The sequence below is a fragment of the Schistocerca cancellata genome, chromosome 3 (assembly GCF_023864275.1).
Source record: "Schistocerca cancellata isolate TAMUIC-IGC-003103 chromosome 3, iqSchCanc2.1, whole genome shotgun sequence".
NCBI lineage: Eukaryota > Metazoa > Arthropoda > Insecta > Orthoptera > Acrididae > Schistocerca > Schistocerca cancellata.
Genome location: NC_064628.1, coordinates 719,631,988 through 719,653,423, shown reverse-complemented (window position 1 = coordinate 719,653,423; position 21,436 = coordinate 719,631,988). Strand labels below are relative to the sequence as shown.

General features: G+C 42.6%; 1 protein-coding gene across 1 annotated transcript in view; it reads left to right on the top strand.

Annotated features, from left to right (window-relative positions):
* The window catches only part of LOC126175735 (transmembrane protein 19), an 82,070-nt gene that overhangs the window by 30,958 nt on the left and 29,676 nt on the right, over nt 1–21,436 (top strand). Inside the window, exon 6 of the mRNA XM_049922686.1 lies at nt 9,214–9,429. Coding sequence (XP_049778643.1) covers nt 9,214–9,429 — 216 coding nt within the window. The remainder of the gene's footprint in view (nt 1–9,213; nt 9,430–21,436) is intronic.

Genomic DNA, 21,436 nt, shown 5'->3' with positions numbered 1-21,436 from the left:
TTTGTCAGCCAATAGAAGGCAGCATTTTCCTTACTTGTAGGTTGAGGGCACATATGCTCATTAATATGGTTAGGACATCTGTAAACGTGGCACTGAAGGCTCTGCAACAATGTAGCAGAATTCCTCATTGTACTTTTACTGCAGCAGGAGGTTTGATCAGTTGTAACCTGTGTGTCCAAACACTGGCATCATAGACAACAGCTGTAGTTAAGATGGACTCCTGGTACTGTCTAATTACATTCAGGGCCAAACAAAACCTCTTTTAAGCCATATTAATAATTTTATTAGTTATACAAATTCCTTACCTCGTTACAATTTCTATATGGGCATTGAATATCCCTTGTCTGTCCAGATGCACACCAAAAGAGCTGTTGTCAGTATGCCTTTGCGTTAACTCCTGATTTATGACTGTGAGTCCAATGAAACCCTTAAAAGTGTTATAATATTTTTAATTGTAACAATGAACAAAAAACTTGTGTGTCATTTTTTGACGTTGTCTGCCTGCTGTTAAATGCACATATTCTACTGCTTCAGAAGCTCGTAGATACCACAATGAAATAATTCGTTTGGTTGTGTGTGCAGCCAGTCGTGCACGGCAGTTTTCACCTCATCTGCACTTCTGAAGTGCCTACCTCCCATTGCTTTTTTAAGTGTGACGAACAGATAAAAGTCACTATGAGAGAGAGGTCTGGTGAATGAGGTGGATGTACCAGACATTCACATTTAATTTCCTGAATAGTCTCAACTGTCATATGGGCTGTATGCGGTCGGGCATTGTCATGCTGTAATAATTCTCTTGAAGTCAGAGGTCCTCATTGTTTACTCCTGATTGCAGGGCAAATTTGATTTTTCAGCATGTCTGAATAAGAAGTACTGGTTACCATCACTCCCCTGTTTATGTAATATTCCAAAGTTACTCCATTTGCATTCCAGAAGAGAATGAATGTGAAGTTTCCAACAGATGGTTGAGTGCAAAATTTTTTTGGTTTCAGTGATGGGCTGTGGTGCCATTTCTTGCTTGATCTTTTCATTTCTGGTGGTGGTAGTGGAGTCAAGTCTCATTCCCTTTAACAATTTTTTCCAGAAATGCATCACCTTCGACATGCAAATGATGCAAAAGTTCACAGGTATCGATGCGACAGTCTTTCAGGTCTGCAGTCAACTGACGTGGCACCCATCTTACAGACACATTATTCCCCCCAGGGGGTCCACAACTCTTTTGTGGATACGTGCGTAGCGAGCACGGGACCCCGAGCTAATGTGGCCTTCCTTCCTTTCCGGGCTGCATACCTTCCCTTTCCGCATCCTTCCCCATCCCCCATCTTCGCCCCTCCTCCCCTCACCTCTGGCTCTTTCCTTCCCTTTCTCCCCATCTGGGAGTATGGTTTGTGCCTACGTCCGGAGACGGACACTCGAACATGTAACGCATTCTTCGCCTTCTTTGCTTGTATGTCTTCTTCCTTCCTTTGTCCTTCTCTTTTCCTTACCTCTTCTCTTTACCCTTTTCTCCGCTGCGGCGTTTGAGACCTCTCTTCTTTCCTTTCCTTTCTCTTCTCTTTCTTCCTCCCTGTGCATGTCTGAAGGCCGACCCATGCATTTTTGTGTGTAGCCGGTGACGGGGTAACGCGTAATTCCCCGCCCCGGGTAGACAGGTAGGACACGTACGTACCCCCTTGTAACGGCCAGGCCCAGGGAGGGGTGATTACCCGAGCTGATACCTTCCGAAAGTGCCGATTGGTCCCTCCGTCCGTTTGTCGGGAGGTGTGACCTGAGGTGTGAACAATCACAATCAGAGAGGGCCCCCACAAGGGAGGAGCACGCCATCGGAGACGCCGGTAATCATGGGGGATTCTTCCCCAATGGTTTCCTCACCTTCCACTATGTCTGCTCACAAGCGTAAGTATACTGAGTCTCAGCCACAGACGGTTTTTCCATCGTTGCCACAGTTCCTTGTTGTTTCTCGGTCTGACGAAGGTCACGACTTCTCCACGGTCAATCCTTTCATTATTCAGAAAGGTGTCGGCACAATTGCAGGTCCTGTAAAGTCTTGTTCCAGATTACGGAATGGCACCTTGTTATTAAAAACAGTCAGTGCCCTCCAGGCACAAAAATTGCTGCGTACTTCACTGCTCCACACCTTCCCTGTCCGGGTTGAAGCGCACCCCACTTTAAATTCCTCGCGTGGAGTCGTTTATACACGCTCCCTCGATGGATTGTCTGACAAAGAAATTCAGCACTACCTGTCTGACCAAGGCGTAACGGCTGGTCATAGAGTTATGAAACGGGTTGACACGAACATCATTCCAACCCGCATTGTCTTCTTGACATTTGACAAAGTTCAACTCCCATCCAAAATCAAAGCAGGCTATGAGATAATTTCCATTCGCCCTTATGTCCCAAACCCTACGCGTTGCTATCGGTGTCAGCGGTTCAATCACACCAGCCAGTCCTGTTCCAATCCAGCCAAATGTGTTACGTGTGGCAAGGATGCCCATGAGGGTGCTTGTCCACCTCCATCCCCTCGCTGCATCAACTGTATGGGTGACCACGCTGCTTCCTCTCTAGATTGCCCCATTTTTAAGGACCAAAAGCTCATCCAGGAAATCAGAGTGAAGGAAAAGGTGTCGACCTTTGCTGCTCGAAAATTATTCGCCAGTCGACAGCCCACTGTGCCTCAGACAGGAAAATACAGCACTGTCCTTGCTTCTCCTCGGCCAACAAAGGAGGCGGCCACGCAGACTTGCGACCTCACCTTTAGTGCCACAGTCGTCAGATCGGCCAGCGCAAAGATCGCCCGTTCAACCTCACCACTTTCGCCTGCCCACTCTATGGCTCACCCTTCATCGGGTTCTGCTAAATCTCGAGCCCAAAAGTCAGACACCAAGACTTCGAAAAAAGAGCATACTCGTGAAGATTTTTTACGTACCCCAACTTCACAACCATCGGTTCCTCCTTCATCTAAACATCATAATTCCAAGAAGGCTACAAAGAAACCCAGTTCATCTCCTTCTCCGCCAAGGCGTGTCCCATCTACGTGCGGAAATTGCCCTCGGCCGTCTTCTGTGTCGCCGAGGCGCACTGCTGGCGGCCAATCAACCGGCCGATCGCTGGTGGCAGGAGCTGCTCCTGAACAACCTATGGATCAGGATCTTCTGCCTTCGGCTGAATGCCATTCCATGCTGTCGGTCGCAAGCTCTGAGCAGTCGTTGAGTTGACAGCAACCTTGGTCACATTCCTCCATTTTCTGTTCACCCTATGTCCATTATCCACTGGAATATCCGCGGCATTCGAGCCAATCGGGATGAATTGTTGATCCTCTTACGATCCTACTCGCCGGTCATCATCTGTCTTCAGGAAACAAAGCTGCGTCCCCATGACCGCTTTGTTCTCCCTCATTTTCAGTCGGTCCGATACGATCTCCCCTCTGTTGAAGGCACTCCAGCACATGGAGGACTCATGATTCTTCTCCATGAAACTCTCCATTATCACCCAATCCATTTAAACACTTTCTTCCAAGCTGTCGCCGTCCGTCTTCCACTTTCTGGATACACGTTCTCTCTTTGTACTGTATACATTCCATCGTCCACACCAATGGCACGAGCTGATCTCCTTCATCTTCTTGATCAGCTTCCACCCCCCTATTTGCTGGTTGGGGACTTCAATGCCCACCACCCGCTTTGGGGATCTCCACATCCTTGTCCACGTGGCTCATTATTGCTAGACGTCTTCCACCAAGTGGATCTAGTTTGCCTCAACGCTGGGGTCCCTACATTTTTGTCTGCCTCCACGACAAATTTATCTCATTTGGACCTTGTGGTCGGTACTGTTCCGCTAGCTCAGCGCTTCGAATGGTTCGCCCTTGCTGATACACACTCGAGTGATCACTTTCCATGTGTCCTCAGACTGCAGCCTCAACTGCCATATATGCGCCCGAGACGCTGGAAGTTTGCCCAGGCCGACTGGACCCTTTTTTCGTCTCTAGCGTCATTCGATGACCGTCACTTTCCCAGCGTTGACGATGAGGTCACACACATTACTGACGTTATTCTTACAGCTGCGGAACGTTCCATACCACGCACCTTCGAATTGCCCCGGCGCCCCCAATTCCTTGGTGGAACGAGGCATGCCGTGACGCAATAAGTGAGCGGCGACGTGCTCTCCGCATTTTCCGCCACCATCCTACTTTGGTCAACTGTATCCGCCATAAGCAGTTCCGAGCGCGATGCCGTCATGTCATCCGCGATAGCAAGAAGGCAAGCTGGAAATTCTTTATTAGCTCATTTAACACCTTCACTCCCTCCTCGGAAGTTTGGAGTCGGCTTCGACGGTTCTCAGGCGCGCCTAGTTTCTCCCTGGTCTCTGGGCTCACTGTCACGCATGATACATTAGTGGACCCCGTCGCAATTTCTAACTCATTGGGTCAGCACTTTGCTGAGATTTCGAGCTCTTCAAATTACCCGCCAGCGTTTCTCCCGAAGAAACGTGCAGCGGAAGTGCGACCTCTTGCCTTCTCCTCTCACAATCGCGAAAGCTACAATACTGTTTTCTCCATGTAGGAACTCCAACATGCACTCTCTTCTTCTCGCTCCTCCGCCCCAGGACCGGATGGTATCCACATCCAAATGTTGCTGCAATTATCAACCCATAGTCTGCGTTACCTCCTTCGCCTTTATAATCGAATTTGGACCGACAGTACTTTTCCCAGACGATGGCGGGAAGCTATCGTCATTCCTGTTCCGAAACCTGGAAAGGACAAACATCTCCCCTCTAGCTATCGCCCCATTTCTCTCATGAGTAGTGTCTGTAAGGTTTTGGAGCGTATGGTGAATTACTGTTTAGCTTGGTGGCTGGAATCCCGCAGTCTTTTAACACCTGCCCAATGCGGATTCTGAAAGCATCGTTCTGCAGTTGACCATCTTGTTGCTCTCTCCACTTATATCATGAATAATTTTCTCTGGAAATGCCAAACAGTAGCAATATTTTTTGATCTGGAGAGAGCATACGATACCTGTTGGAGGACAGGTATCCTTCGCATACTGTTCTCTTGGGGCTTTCGAGGTCAGCTGCCCCTTTTTCTTCGCGAATTTATGGCAGAGCGCACATTTAGGGTGCGGGTGAACACTACTCTCTCCCGTACTTTCTCCCAAGAAAACGGGGTACCCCAGGGCTCCGTGCTGGGTGTTGTACTGTTTGCCATTGCCATCAATCCAATTATGGATTGTCTCCTTCCTGATTTCTTGGGCTCCCTCTTTGTGGACGATTTTGCGATCTACTACAGCTCTCAACAGACCAGCCTTCTTGAATGACGTCTTCAAGGATGTCTCGATCGCCTCCACTCTTGGAGCATCGACACCGGCTTCAGTTTTTCTCCCAGTAAGACCGTTTGTGTTAATTTTTGGCGACGTCAGGAGTTTCTTCCGCCCTCCTTACATCTAGGTCCTGTCAACCTTCCGTTTTCAGTCGTCGCTAAATTCTTGGGTCTTATGTTTGACCGAAAACTGTGCTGGTCCTCCCACATTTCCTATCTTTCGACTCGCTGTCTGCGATCCCTCAACACCCTCCGTGTCCTGAATGGTACCTCCTGGGGAGCGGACCGAGTGGTCCTTCTCCGCCTCTATTGCGCCTTAGTGTGCTCAAAATTGGACTATGGAAGCATAGTCTACTCCTCTGCTCGGCCGTCTATTCTTCGGCGTCTCGACTCTATCCACCACCGTGGATTACGTTTAGTGTCTGGAGCTTTTTACACCAGCCCTGTGGAAAGCCTTTATGCTGAGACTGCTGAACCTCCGCTGTCCAATCGGCGAGCAGTCTTTCTGAGTCTTTATGCAAGCCATCTGTCTTCCATGCCTGCTAATCCAGCCCATGACATTTTCTTCGACGCTTCCTTTGATGTAGGGTATGCAGGCCGCCCCGCCTCCCTACTACCACTGGGAGTCCGCTTTCGTCAACTGCTCCATTCTCTTTCCTTCCGCTTTCCTAAAAGCTTCTTGACAACTTGGGGTACAGCACCGCCTTGGCTCCGTCCCCGGATCTGCCTGCTCTGAGACCTTTGTCGATTTCCCAAGGATGGTACCCCTTCACATGTTTATCGTCGGGCATTTGCTGCTCTGTGTGCACAAATGACGGACGCCACATTCATTTATACCGATGGCTCGAAAACATCGTTAGGTGTAGGGAGTGCCTATATTGTTGGCGACACCCCAAATCACTTTCGGCTTCCCGACCAGCGTTCGGTTTATACTGCGGAGCTTTACGCTGTTCTCCAGGCTGTCCACTACATCTGCCGCCATCGGCGGATACAGTACGTTATCTGCTCAGATTCTCTCAGCTCTCTCCTCAGTCTCCAAGCTCTTTACCCTGTGCACCCTCTGGTCCACCGGATTCAGGACTGTCTGTGCGTGCTCCACCTGGGGGGCGTCTCGGTGGCGTTCCTCTGGCTCCCGGGACATGTTGGTATCTGCGGAAATGAGGCGGCCGATATTGCAGCCAAGGTTGCAGTCTCTCTTCTTCGGCCAGCTTTTCCATCGATTCCCATCGCCGATCTACGGAGCGTTTTATGTTGTCGTGTTGTTCATTTATGGCACGCGCATTGGTCGACACTTCCCCAAAATAAATTGCGGGACGTGAAAACTCTTCCTTGTGCTTGGACCTCTTCCTCCCGAACGCGTCATCGGGAGGAGGTAATTTTAACTAGACTCCGGATAGGGCACTGTCTTTTTAGCCATCGACATCTTTTAAGCGGCGATCCTCCCCCACTGCTCTCAGCTGTGGACGGTAAGACACCTTTTAATTGAGTGCCCCTATTTTCATCCGTTACGCGCCCGTCTACAGCTGTCGCCTGATATATCGTCAATTTTAGCATATGACACGCGATCGGCCGATCGCGTTCTAGAGTTCATTCGTGCCAGTGAAATGACGTCAGTCGTTTGAAGTTTTTTTTGGGACAACCAACCCCCTTCTGTAGTGGATTTTTAAGCCTTCCTTCTGCTTTTAGTTTCTCCAATTTTATGACTTTCGTTCCCATTGCTGCTGGTTTCCGTTTTCGGTTTTTTACTGCTTCCTAAGTCACAGACCGGGCACTAATGACCATAGCAGTTTTGTGCCCTAAAAAAACATTATTGAAGCACAGTACATTGTGAACAATATTCTGCACTGAACCAGTACTAATCTTCAGACTTGTGGTATTTCATTCAGAGTTACATGTCTGTTTTCCTTTACAAGCTCCTCCACTAACACAATGTTCTAGTCCGTTGCTATGTGGTGAGCCTGCTCTGGTCTTGGGGTACCTTTCACAGAAGTTACGCCACTTTTAAACTTCCTACATCACTCGTACGCTTTCTACAACGACAAACACAAATCACCGAACTGAGCTGTTATTCTGTGATGAATTTTGATTGGTTTGACACCTTCACTACACAAGAAATGCATCACAGATTGCTGCTCAGTCACAGTGAAGGCTGACAAGGGGCAGCCATCTCTTTGTAGATGCTGCTGTCTTCTTCTGCATTGCAGCATCACTCTGTTGGTCACTTCCTGAAACTCAAAGAACACTAGTGCCACCTACCAACTCCATCATACAACTATTCGAAATTTTATGGAACTTCTGAGGTTTTACTTGATGGATCCCTAATAAGTCTTCCTTTAAGTAAAGTACATGTTGATTTTTGTGGTGGTGCCTGCAGTCACATTTACGAGCACCAGTTGTGCAAGACCCCGTCGAGCTTGCCACACTTATTTTCTAGTAAGTCTCAACTGTCAGTGTGCAGTAAAAGTAACAAAACATCAGCATAACAACAACTCCTAACAATTCCTGACTGCTTTTCAATCTATTGAGATTTAGTTCTAAGTTAATGTCCCAGAATTCAGGACTGCAAACAAAGCCCTTAGTGCAGCACGTATCAGTATTTGCAGTAAACCAGGAGGCTGTAGTATAACATTCTTAGGCAGCCTGTTTCCCCTTATTCTTCAAAAGAATGAAGGAAGCAATAAGTTATCAAATATCTCAGATATACCTATCATTATATCCTATTACATATTTTGTGTCTGCAGCGCCTACTGACTTTTTCACCTCATTAATTGCATCCTCAGTACATTAACCACCCACTATCAGAACCTGCAACTGAATAGAACATGCTTGACTTTAAAGGCTAATACAAATGCTGTGCCATCTAGAAACTTGTCCTGAGTAACAGCTTCTCTGAATTACAAAGATAGGAATCTTTATTACGACACATCATTTGATCCCACTATCCCCCTGGCTTCAATCTGCACTAGAGTCTATCTCACAGCCATCTCCACTCATCTACAATTCCTGCCATTTCATTTAATGAATCTAAACCCACAATATTCTCTCAACCGCCTCCATCATCCACATGCTCATTTCATCATGTGCCACAGGCAATTTCCCGAGTCTCTGTCTGGGCAGGGTCAACTATTCCCACTTTCTGTACCATTTCCTTGCTGTCTCTCCCTGGCAGCCATCACTCTCCCTTCCCCCGCCCCTGTGTAATCTCCCCTCCTTGTTCTTCTCACACTCTTCACCCAACACAACACTGTCACACTATTTTGTTATGGAGAACAAATGCTGTTGTTTTACTGCTTTTCTACCATTCAGTTGTTGTTTTCATTTATTTGCAATTGATTTAAAAGCAATTATGGCTTCACCTTCAGGGACTTTGGTTCTGTTATAGATGTGATATGCCACTGCAAGCATATTCTGTTAATGTCCAGCAGCGTCAACTACTGTGGTAATTATAAAACTGTCAAGTTAATTTACCACATTATTCCAGTGCTGGGTTGATGTAGCCAACCAGGACAATGTAGGTTGTGTAGGGTGTGTGTGTGTGTGTGTGTGTGTGTGTGTGTGTGTGTGTATTCTTCTCCATGGTCAGTAATGAAAAACTATAAGCCTAATTGAGAGAGAGGGAAGAGAGAGAGATGGATAGAGAGTGAGTGAGAGAGAGAGAGAGAGAGAGAGAGAGAGAGAGAGAGAGAGAGAGAGGGGAGGGGGGGGGGGGGAGATTGAGTACATTAATTGTCTAGGCAACAAAAACGATTCATTTTTTGATTAAAATGTATTGTCTTGTGCAAAGAAATAGAAACATGTAGTTATTGGATTTTGATAATAAGTAGCCATTTTTAATATGTATATTACTTGAAACTTTGATGAACTTTGACATGCTACTTTGAAAACAATTATTGTTCTATTTCCAGGTACCAATGGAGGCATTACAATTGCTGGGCTTGTGTGTAGTCTGCTCGGTGGGACTGTTATTGGCATAGCCTACTACTTTACTGTCTTGTACACAGTGGATCCAAGCATCTTGGAAAAGAGTCCCTCTCAGCTGCCACTAATTGCTGCAGGGGCTTTTGCTGGATTAGCTGGAAGTATTTTTGACTCAATTTTGGGAGCTGTTTTTCAGTTTTCTGGTAAGGGGGCAGTATTGTTTGACATTTGTGCTAAAAAAAAAGATGTACCTTATTATAACAATTAGTTTTTGTTGACATTGTTGCGTAGCACACAGGTGGGTACGTTGAATGCAACTTATACAATACATTGTTTAATATAAGTAATGTGAAAAGACCTGCATAAGATGCTGTCAGATGGTGAGCATCTCAAAGTGCAGCCATTTGTTGCCAAGTGTTAGTTCAATGAAACTGAGATTTTGAACATTGGTGGCTGACTGGAGCCACCAGTATTCATTATACCTGTCTGTCTCTAGAGTAAAAAAAAAGAAGTAATGCATATGCAGAGACTATTGATGGTCTTCCTTCGCATGTACCATACATAAATCAGATAGAGAGGAGGAAATGATACTGTTACACTATAAATGCCCTTTCCACCTCAATTTCATTTTTATGACAATCATAGTTATGTATTCCTTTCTAGTTTATTACCTGATCTATCAGTTTTCCTGGCTCTCAGTTTTTGTCTCAGAAACACATAGTTTTGGAAGGTTTTTGTATAGACTATTTCTCATTACTTTATACACACTGATTATAAACAATCTTTTTCGGACATACAAGAAGCTTAGTTTGAAAACTTTCTTTTGTTTACCAACACCATTCTATGGCATGTTTACTCATCTGTATCTCTTTTACTGACAAGTCAGATGGTACATAGACTAGAACACTGCCTAGGGAAACACAGTGACTGTGTTGTAATTTTTATTGTTGTTGTTATTATTATTATACATTTCAGCCTCAAATCACACAAATGGGATCATAATCAATTTCGATCAGATGATCAGAGTATGTTATGTAGTACCTCTTTGACGAATTCAAAGAGATTCAAATGATCTGATGATGACTTGACAATAAGTTAAAACTGGTACTACTTGTGTGAGTTGAGACTGAAATATATAACAAAAATAAAACAGTTTTTTTGTCTTCAGTTGTCCTAATCACAAAACCTCATCATCTGGTTCTATAAATTTATTGTATATTTGTACAATTTCAGTAGGCTGGTTTTATATTATTTTAATCTTATTAAAACTGGCTTTCAGGCATACTCACAAACTTATTCCATTATCTGCTGTCGTTAATCATATTTAGTCATATATACTAGAGGAAAACAGTACAATATCATCAGCAAAACAAAGGTGATTAGAAAACATTTGAAATGCATTGCTCCTCCCTTTCCACAGTGTAAGTATCTGGAGATACCAAGGGATGGGAAGAATAGCATTGATCCTATACAATCTGCTTACATGACTTCTGTTTCAGTTCTGAATATCCTTCTTTCCTGATGGAAGTTATAGCATCCATATATATGTCCTTCAGTATACTAACATAGATTTTATCAGTGCTTTATTTCTCAAGGTATGTTAGTACAGATTATCTTGAGTTTATGTTAAAAGCTTCCTCACAATCTCTGAATCATAGGTAAAGTGCTTCCTCTGTTCTGTAATTTCATTTATGACTCAGTTCATTGTGCTAAATTAACTTCTAAAAACAGCTTGTTCTTCTTTGAAAAGGTTAAATACCCCAGCTGTAAAAAATAAAACTTTCATCAACCTTAATGCTGATTTGAACACCACTGTGCTTTAGTAGACATGCTGCTACTGGAGGCTGTACATCCTTCCTTCTTCTGACCTCTGAACTGACATACCCAGCCAGCTATAGAGGGACCTACAGTTTATCATGGACTCTGACCCACAGTGCAACCCAGCTTTTCTTGTGTTAACAGATATTATCAGAGATCAAATAAATGTTAAGTGGCAGACTGGGATCAAATACCAGATCTTTAAACCCGTAGTTTGGCACTTAGCCACAGTGCCATCAAGTACCATATATACGAGGAAAGGCCTGAAGGCAACACACAATAATTTTATTACCAAAAAGTCAAATAGATAACAAAGCAAAAAAATCACAAATGAACTTACATCTCTTACCTACTTTTCTATATAGTCACCAACATTCTCAATGCATTTCTCCTGTTGTGGTACCAGTTTCCGTATGCCCTGTTCGTAGGAGTCCGTTTGGTTGGAGTATAGCCATCTGTGGACTGCTGATTTCACTTCTGCGTCCGTTGCAAAGCATTGGTGTCCAGGAATTTGTTCATGAAAGTCCAATGGGGCAAGGTCCAGACTGTATGCTGGATGTTGGAGCACCTCCCACCCAAATTTGGTGATTTTCTCTTGAACAGGAGCAGCAACACAGGGAGGAGCATTGTCATGAAGAAGTTTGATACAATCAGCCTGATTGTTGTGGCATTTATCACAAAGGGCACCATACAGCTTATCCAAAGTTTTAATGTAGACTGCAGCATTCACAATAGTCCCGTGTTCAGCTAAGTCCACCAGTAATACACCATGCACATCCCAGAACACTGTCACAAGCACTTTTCAAGCAGATTGAGCCACTTTGCAATCTTTTCATACTGAGGAACCAGCATGTTTCTACTCCATTAGAGGCCTGCTTGGTTTTGGGTGTGTAGTGGTATGCCCATGACTCATCACTGGTGACAATTCCTTTTAGAAAGTCATACCCTTCCACAGAAGAACACGATTAGTGCTCCAAGCTTGTCATTATTTGCTAGCCTATGAGGTTGTCTGTCAGGTTCTTAGACACCCAGCAAGCACTAACTTTATGAAATTTCAATGTATCATGACAATATCTTGTACTGCGCCTTAGGAAATGTTGAACTGCTGCAATAAGAATCGCAGTTGCACAAATGTTCATTCAAACTTGCTGCCTCAGTGGCTCCAACATTCTATGAGGTTTCAGCTGTTGCTGGCCACCCAGAATGAGCCGATCACTAAGGTTCATGCGGCCATCTTGGAAGAATGCACACCACCTGGAGACATTGCTACAGTCCGTATGGTCATCCCCATATATGCTACACATGTCACTATGAATTTCACTCAGTTTACATCCTTTGGCTGACAAATATTGAACTATACTTCACTGATCTTCACAAGTTGATGACAGTAACTTGCGTGTCATGTCTGTTTCATAGTTCAGGCATCTCTCGCTAGAGCTGCACATGAAAACAAAGTACCCTCTGTAACACAAACTTCAAACTACATCATCATGAAATTTCAACATTCCAGCTGCAGTACTAGATGAGAAAATAATTATTGCACATTACTTTCCAATCCTCCCTCATATATGCAGGAAAAACAAGGCTATATTTACTGGCACTTCTAATTACTTATATGATCTATAGTGTCCTAGATAGTTTAGCTTCTTTTGAATCCATATTATGATTCAGATATACTATGAAAGACTGTGTAACTATGTAATCTGCCACAAGGTAGGAAGCACCTCTTTAAAATTTTTGTAGTGAAAATGTAACATGCAAATGGGTGATGTAATTTTATCTGACAGTTGTTGCACTAGGATAATTTTCTTGTTATTGAAATACTATTCAGAGTAGACAATTTAATATAAGGGCTATTCATAACTTATCCTCTGATCAATATTAAAAAAAGAAAAAGTAGATAATTTTTGTATACATGCTCACACTACTTCTCCACATAGTTACCCCCAAAGTCAAACATTTGTCATACTGTGACACCTGCTTCTTTATCTCTTCATCAAAGAATGGCACTGTCTGGTGCTCCAGCTAGTTGTTGACAGCATCTATGAGCTCATTTTCAGTTGTGACGTGTTGAGTAGGCAGCCAATCTTTCATTTTGGGAAAAATTTGAAAGTCCAAACAGTTGGGAGGATGTTAAGAAATCTTGAAGTCAAAAAGTCTGAGTTTTTCTTTCATTCAGTTTGCAGTATGGGGTGCGGTGTGAATGAGAATGATTCCTTTGGTAATTGTCCCATTTGTTTTGGATTGACTTTTTATGTTTCTTAAGAGTCTCATAATGAAGCTGTCATCTCTCAATATTCTCACACACTACTCTCTTGGAATCTACTGTCAAAATCCCTTTATGATCTCAGTAAATTTTTATTATTATTTTTTTTTTTTAGTTTTTTAGGAGAACGAGTGTGCATCCACTTTGATATGTTCCTCAGTTATGGAAGTCATGCATAGTAATCCTGTCTTGCCCCCGTCATAATTCTGTTCATAATTTCCCCTGCCTCTACATGATAGGGTAGAAGGCAACTCAAGGTTGAATCCATTCTTTCAATTTTGTTAAATGACATCTCTGTGACAGTGCTAAAAAAGGTTGTCCTTGAAACTTGACACTTATTTTCAGAAAGTTTGTCAACTTTGAACTAATGTTAAGCATGCAAAATTTCATCAACATGTTGCACAGATTCATCAGTCGTATCTGATTATCTTCCTCAACCACTTCCATCACATACATCTGTGACCTGTGTGGAATATTCTGTATGACTCCCCTGCAACACCACTCATAACTCATCCCATACACATGACACAAAACTATTAGATGTACGTAATTTAACAGAAATATTATTTGTGATTTCTCTTGATTGTGAAGTGACTGTGAATTAAAGTAACCACTGTTTCTGTCACAGTGAGCATCACTCTCAATGGCATTTACTACTTTTGCTTGCAGGAAGCAAATGATACAATCTACTTTGCAACTGGCACAAGGTGCAGTAACACTGTCCATTTCAGTCACTTGTTACATACACACTGATGAACACAATAAAGATCACAAAAGTTTAATCTCAGTGCATTTTCAGTTATAGAAATATCAGTGAAATGCATGTTGCACTGATGAAATACATTACATCATCAACGGAGGCTAAGATTTAGTTTTTAATTGATGAAAATGTTAATTTTGTCTGCTTGTGTCTTGTGTGTATGGATGGATATGTGTGTGTGTGCGAGTGTATACCTGTCCTTTTTTCCCCCTAAGGTAAGTCTTTCCGCTCCCGGGATTGGAATGACTCCTCACCCTCTCCCTTAAAACCCATATCCTTTTGTCTTTCCTTCTCCTTCCCTCTTTCCTGACGAGGCAACCGTTGGTTGCGAAAGCTAGAGTTTTGTGTGTATGTTTGTGTTTATTTGTGTGTCTATCGACCTGCCAGCGCTTTTGTTGGGTAAGTCTCATCATCTTTCTTTTTAAATTAATTTTTTTATGGATTTACTGGCTTTGTGTCACTTTAATGTTCTCAAAACTATTAGATGTACGTAATTTAACAGAAATATTATTTGTGATTTCTCTTGATTGTGAAGTGACTGTGAATTAAAGTAACCACTGTTTCTGTCACAGTGAACATTTTCATCTATCTATAATATTCATTTATCAACTCTTTAGATCGCCGGCCGTGATGGCCGAGCTGTTCTAGGCACTTCAGTCTGGAACCGCGCGACTGCTATGGTCGCAGGTTCGAATCCTGCCTCTGGCATGGATGTGTGTGATGTCCTTAGGTTAGTTAGATTTAAGTAGTTCTAAGTCTAGGGGACTGATGTCCTCAGATATTAAGTCCCATAGTGCTCAGAGACGTTTGAACCATTTTTTGATGCTTTAGATCAGCAGTTTTGCTCTTAGAAATTGCATCAACTTTTTCTTTGATAAATCATTTTAATTTTATTTTGTAAGCAAAGCTATCTGTGTGAATAATTTTCATTTTTACTCATAATTAAATTTCATTGCTCAAAGTACTTGAGCTTAAAAGTTACATTGAAATTACATAACACAATTTTCTGTGAACAGTTCTCATATACAAAATGTTTTATCAAAGAATCAGATTTACAAATCCTTAAATCATTGTCTTTCACTGAAAACTGGACACGTGTGTAAATTGTCACAGAATCACCAAGAACAAGCAGTGTGAGAAATGTCAACATTATTTTCATGTCAGATATTGTAATACATCATAAATGATGAAGATACTAGCCATTTCTGGAGGTGCTTTAATTGCCAATGACACTAGATAGTATTGGAGAAACAGCACCTTATCTTTAAACTGTGAGCTGATTTGGCAGTAGTATAAGAAGAGTTAACATAATTGCAAGCTGCATATTGCAGCAGTGAGTTTAAGGGTAGATTAGAAGATTTGATTAGTGTCAGACCATTCGAATCAGTGAAATGTTCTAAGAGATTTTGCACATCCAAGATCATAGTAACTATTTCCAATAGCTTCATTGCTTCGACAAAAGGATACAGAATATTCAACAAGTTCAGAAACAGCCAGACAATATGGGACATAAGATGGAAGCTGAGGCTACAAAGAAAAATAACAAGAAGACAAAAAATATCTTTTTGCTGTGTAGTAGTCCCAGGAGGGTTATCAGAAATGGGTACAGAGTTCTTGGGGAGATAACTACCAAGTAGCTAGTATTTTTAAGCTCAGTGTAGGGCTCAGCAATGTCACTCCTAATTTTGGCTCTTTGAGAAAGTAAATTGGAGCAGAAGATTGTTATGATAGTAGGGATGCTGGCAACAGTTTGGACCATAATTTGAATTCTTCATCTGAGGATGAGATTAGGAACTGATAATGCTCCTTACACTGGTGTGAAGATCTTGTCACTCTTTGAGTGTTGTGATAAGCTCTTGATGAAGCAGGCTTTTGAATTTCTTGATTCAGAGCTTTGAATATTGCTCAGAAAAAGGGGACACTCTCACATTGATGTGACTGATGCGTCATTCTTCTCCTGGTTGCATCATTCATGAAATGGTTTGCATTTTAATGGTACTAGTAACAGGCATGGCTTATTACCAAATGTATCCAGGCTGATCAAAGCAATTTGCATCCCATAATAATGATTTCCAATGTTTTTGCTAGAATTTGTTATTGTAAATTCACCCCAAAGAAAGAGCTTCAGTATAAAGGTAGTTTAACTTGAAACACTACAAGCAAACTATAGTGACCAGAATTGGACAAGTCTGGCAATGACTACGGAACCAGTACTTGCTGGACGACTGGCTGAGAGTGTTGACAGTGAGTTGTGAAAGAACAAGAAGTGGACTGGAGGAGCTCCACTGGCCTATTGTCATGGACAGGGGTGGACCGGTTAACTGTTTCAGGTATCTCTGGAAAATTACTGGAGCAAAAGACATCCCAAAGAGCAAGCACTTGTAAAAGCCAAAGGGAGTGTTGATGACCATAATGTGCTGCAGTTCCTCATTCGGAGGGATGTGCAAATATACATCATCAAAGTCTGTCTTGGAAAAATATGCACCTTCATCAAGCTTCATGAGGAGGACCTCCAGATGCAGGATGGTTAGGTTTTCACTTGTGCCTGAACATTGATCATCATTTTTAGGTTTCTTGACCACCACCAGAGGTGTGGTCCAAGCACTGGTTTTGACAGGTTCAATTACCCCATGCATGTGGAGATGATCAAGTTCTTGCTTGATGGCTGCCAATAGAGAGATACGAAAATGTTTCATCTGGCAGAAACAGACACAGTGCCCAGATGTAAGAGAGATATGGGCGTGGAACTCTGTGGGGCACCCTAAGTCAGGTTCAAACAGAGGCACGAAGGCGATAGAGAGGTCGTCGAGCTCCTGGAAGGGAACTATGCAGAGACGACCCAAACCTAATCACTGATGGAGAACCGAAATAGCGAGAAGGTATTGAGACCAAAAATGTTTCCAGCTGGGTGATTATCAACAAGAAACACAGTCATCAACTGGAAGACTTGTTTGTACATAGCATTGACTGTGAACTGACTCCAGAGAGAAACCAATCTGTCACCATAGGTGACCAACATATGGGAGAGTGGGACAAAATCAGGGGAACCAAGATGCACAAACATGTGGAGGTCAGTCATATTGTCAGTCAGACATTTCCTGCATCCGTCTGGAAGTGGAAATCCTGGAATGCAATCATGAGGTTGATAAACAACTTAGAAGTGGAAGGATCACTACAAGAAACAACTGCCTGAAGCTCATACAATATTCTATGAAGTATGGGGGGAGGGGGGGGGGCATCCATCAAACTATACTGATGGTTGATTACAAACAGTACGCAGGTGCCCATCTCTCCCACAACAGGTGCAGTGCGCCAAGCAGTCTGGACAGTCCCCATGGGGGTGTGCCATGAAGCAATCAGGGCATGACAGGAGATCCCACTACTGTCAACAGGGGGGGGGGGGTGACATGCTGTTCAGAGGCCATAGAGATGACCAAAACCAATAATCAGTCTACCACTGGTGGGGAATAGACTAGTGACAATACTGCCCCTGAAGCAGTGGCTGGACCACCACTACCTGAGATCAAAGCATGAGACCTTTTTGTGCAGCCTGTGCAATTGCAAAAGATTGTGTGCTTTTCAAAATATTCTCTAAGGAAGGGTTTTCCAGCTTGAGGGCTGCAGTGTGAACTTGCAGCAGGAGCCAATTTGACTACAAAATTGCAGATCATTGAATCAGCATATGAAGTTTTGCAAGTTTGGATTGTACAAGTGAAATTGCAACATATACTCAACCTGTACAATCTCAAAAGATTGTTTGATTTTTGAAATATCCTCTAACATAGGGCTCTCCAGTTTGGGGGCTGCATTGTGAACTTACAAATCAGGAGCTAATAGTGCCTCAGAATCTTGGATCATTGAACCGGCATACGAAGTTTTGCAAGCTAGGTTTGTACAAGTGAAATTGCAGCTTCTATTCAACCCTTGCAAACCCATTACCCGTGAGTTGTGCAACTAACCAAGCAACTTGCGGTATTGATGGAACTCAAGGATGATGCAACCACCTGGAATCATTGCGAATGATTGGCCAGCAACAAATGCATCTCCTTGAATGTAAGCACAACTAGATTCGAGAGTGGAGCCAACAACTTCTTTACCAAGAAAAACGCCCCCAAGAAGCCCAAGAAAGGAAGAGCAATTGTTTGCAAGTGTCATGTGAAACCTGAATAGTGGTGAAGTGCTGTTTCATCCACTGCAAATACATTACCCCAATCCTCTTTTACATGTGTAAACATTGGAAATGTGGGCGGGCATCACTCCAACTGGGAAGTGACCACAGCTTGGATAGGTTGGGGACTCTAAACCTGTAAGCAATCTGACAAAAGTTGTTGAATTGCTATTGCTGTTGCTGAAATTGATGTACAACTGCTGTTGTGAAAGCAGCTGCTGGTGTTGCTGTTGATGTTCCATGAGTTGCATGATCTTGGCGTCCATGAATTTCCACTGACCATCCCATCCTCATCACCACTTATAGTGATCAGAATCAGACAAGTCCAGGAACCAGCGGTGGCTGGCCAACTGGCCGAGAGAGTCAACAGCGAGTTGTCCGAGAAAAACAGGTGGATGGCGTGAGAGAACAAGAGACAGTGGAGACAGCATGACAGAATAACAAATCCAAAGAGCAAATTAAGGTCAAATATTTAGATGTAGTGAGTTCAGAACCAAGATAACAATGTTAACAAGATCTATATGGTAATACAGAGAAATCACAACTGATGGATGGAGTGGCTGCACCGCTGGCTTTAAAGGGTAGCTGCAAGCCCTGTCAGGCCGGCTGGACAGGTATGGCCTATGGAAGCACATACATCAGCAACTGCAGCCCCTGCAATTGCAGCAGTACCACCTAGCAACAATCATTGATGTCCATACTGTCTGTCGGGTCTTCATTGTGACGGGCCGGGATACCAAACAAATCAGAATATTGCACCTTGGACAAGGTCATGGGTTTTAAAGAAAACATCATCTAAATATCAGAAACCTCATTAATAAAAGGATTAACTTCTAATATCCCCATACAAAAAAGAAATAATGGGCCAATGAAACATAGAAACTTCACATAGAATACACTAAAACATGAAAAAATACATCTTGATGGATGCAATCTAATTTTGTATTGCTATAGAACCAATAAGAGGAAAGGGACCAGGTGGATAAACATGAAAAAAGTGGAGTAATTCACAGATCTTTTAGATTTATAAAATTGTGTACAGCAACTCTTATAGTTGTTCACAACAATGGATCGGAAAACACACAAGCTTATATAGTACTGACAGTTTACAGGCCTTCATTGGGAAATATCATAAGCTTCATAAAGCAGTTAGAGATCATTTTAATAAGGTGACGCAGTCCTAACTGGAGAGTTATTGTTTGTGAAGACATAAATGTTGATTTTCTATCAGATAGTGTTGATGAAGGGTAACTGGAGTTGTTGGTGTGCAGCTTTGAGTTATATTCCACAGTAAAATTCCTTGTGGTGATTGAAGGAGATAGCACAACAGCCATTGGCACTTTGTTTTTAAAAATTGCAGTGATTTAACTGTATAATCAATTGCCATTCTGTTCTTTAATGATAATGATTAAAGGTTAACAACAAAGTAAACTGACATGTTAGGTTCGTATCATAGAATAAACATACTGTATCACAGGACCATAAAAAGTGAGTCAGTCACAGAATTAAGAGAGAAATTGTGGGAAGGATGCTGATAAGAGATTTATAAGGTAGACAGTGTGGATCGAAAAGAACTATTTCTTAAAGATGTTCCTACAACACTTTGAGCCATGTTTTACCCTAAAAGAAATGTGTGTTAAAATGAGGAGAAGAAGGTCAAGGGATTGATAACTCATGAGGTTAAAGTATCTTGTGCATGAAGACAGAGTTCCCCCTAGTTCCGAGGACAAGCTGCAGCCAAGAGTTGATTCACCAATGCCACTGTAGTGTAAGGCTTGAATGGAGTGGGGTCTGGCCTGGAGGTTGTGCAGATGTGAGCTTGTTATAGGTATACACATTTATTAAACACAGTAAAATTCTTCAACAATTTAGAAAAATAAAAAAAAATGAACAACAGTGAACTCAAGTAGCTTGCCCATATACAGTTCTTGAGAAAGTGAGCACCAAACAAATGTAGAGTAATTAAAATTACTTTCAGTACAATAGTAAGCTGATCTGATATTAGATACCACCCCAATGACAGCAAAATTGGGGCCAGTAACAAAACAGTTTACAACTCATAATGTTTGGCCTTTTTGCCCATAAAACACAATAAAGTGTGAAATAAGAAAGTCTTCTCTCCTCTCCTGCAAGAGAATCCAAAATACTGTAACACAATAAAGACATACAAACAACTTGTGGCAAACTTAACCAAACCGCATGTGTTGCAACTTTTAATATAGGTCATAGGCTCATTTTAAGTTGTGAGACATGTGTCCTTTATTCCCTTGGCACTGTTACATCCCTAATCAGTACTGTGACTGGTGTCAGAAACTGAATAATTACAACAAGCTCCTTAAACCATTGCAGCAGCTTTCCTATCAGCTTAGCCTCTGCTCTACCCATCTTATCAAAGCTCCTGGTGTACATCAGGACCCACTTTCTAAATGGAAGGGAGTTCTTCCCTGGTTGTATTTGTGAGAACCTTGTTCTTGGGCAGCCAAAATATTCTTCTGGGTCACCTCTCCCTGATTTCCATAGATGATACCAAACTGGACAATCACTCTTTGATTGACCACAAATTAACCAGTGTGGAGTTACTCATAGAAGCAAACATTAATCCTGCCAGTGTCTCTCTACGTGTCTCATGCTTTGCTGTGCTAAAGGTGTACATTAACCATTCTAGAGTCTCATCCCAGTATGTAACCTGAATGATGATATGCAATCAATGCTGCCTTCAGATTGTGGTTCACTCTTTCATCTGATGATGGGTTTGGGTAATATGGAATTGTGGTTGAATGCCTAGTTCCTATTCCAGAACAAAATTCCTTAAAGACTCTGGAAGTAAATGCCCTGGCATTATCAGAAACTAAAACATGGCAAGAACTAAAGGTACTAAAAACTCTTCAAGCGGTATATCACAGATTGTGTGGTTGCCACTCTGGTAGGAAACAGCAAGAGAATCTTGAAAAGGCATCAATGCAGGAAACAGAGGTCTTTCTACCAGCTTTGAGACCAACATGGTTTGTGTCATATCCTGAGGAGGTTTACTAATTTAACATATCTTGCATTCCTTTCCATATGAATTCTCTGTGGATTTTGGCATGTTTTATAGATGCCCAAGAGTCCACCCACTAATGACTTGTGATAAGAGACAAATAACATAGGTACTACTTCCGTGAGCACTACGATCCTGGGCTGATTGCTACCCCTTGTATT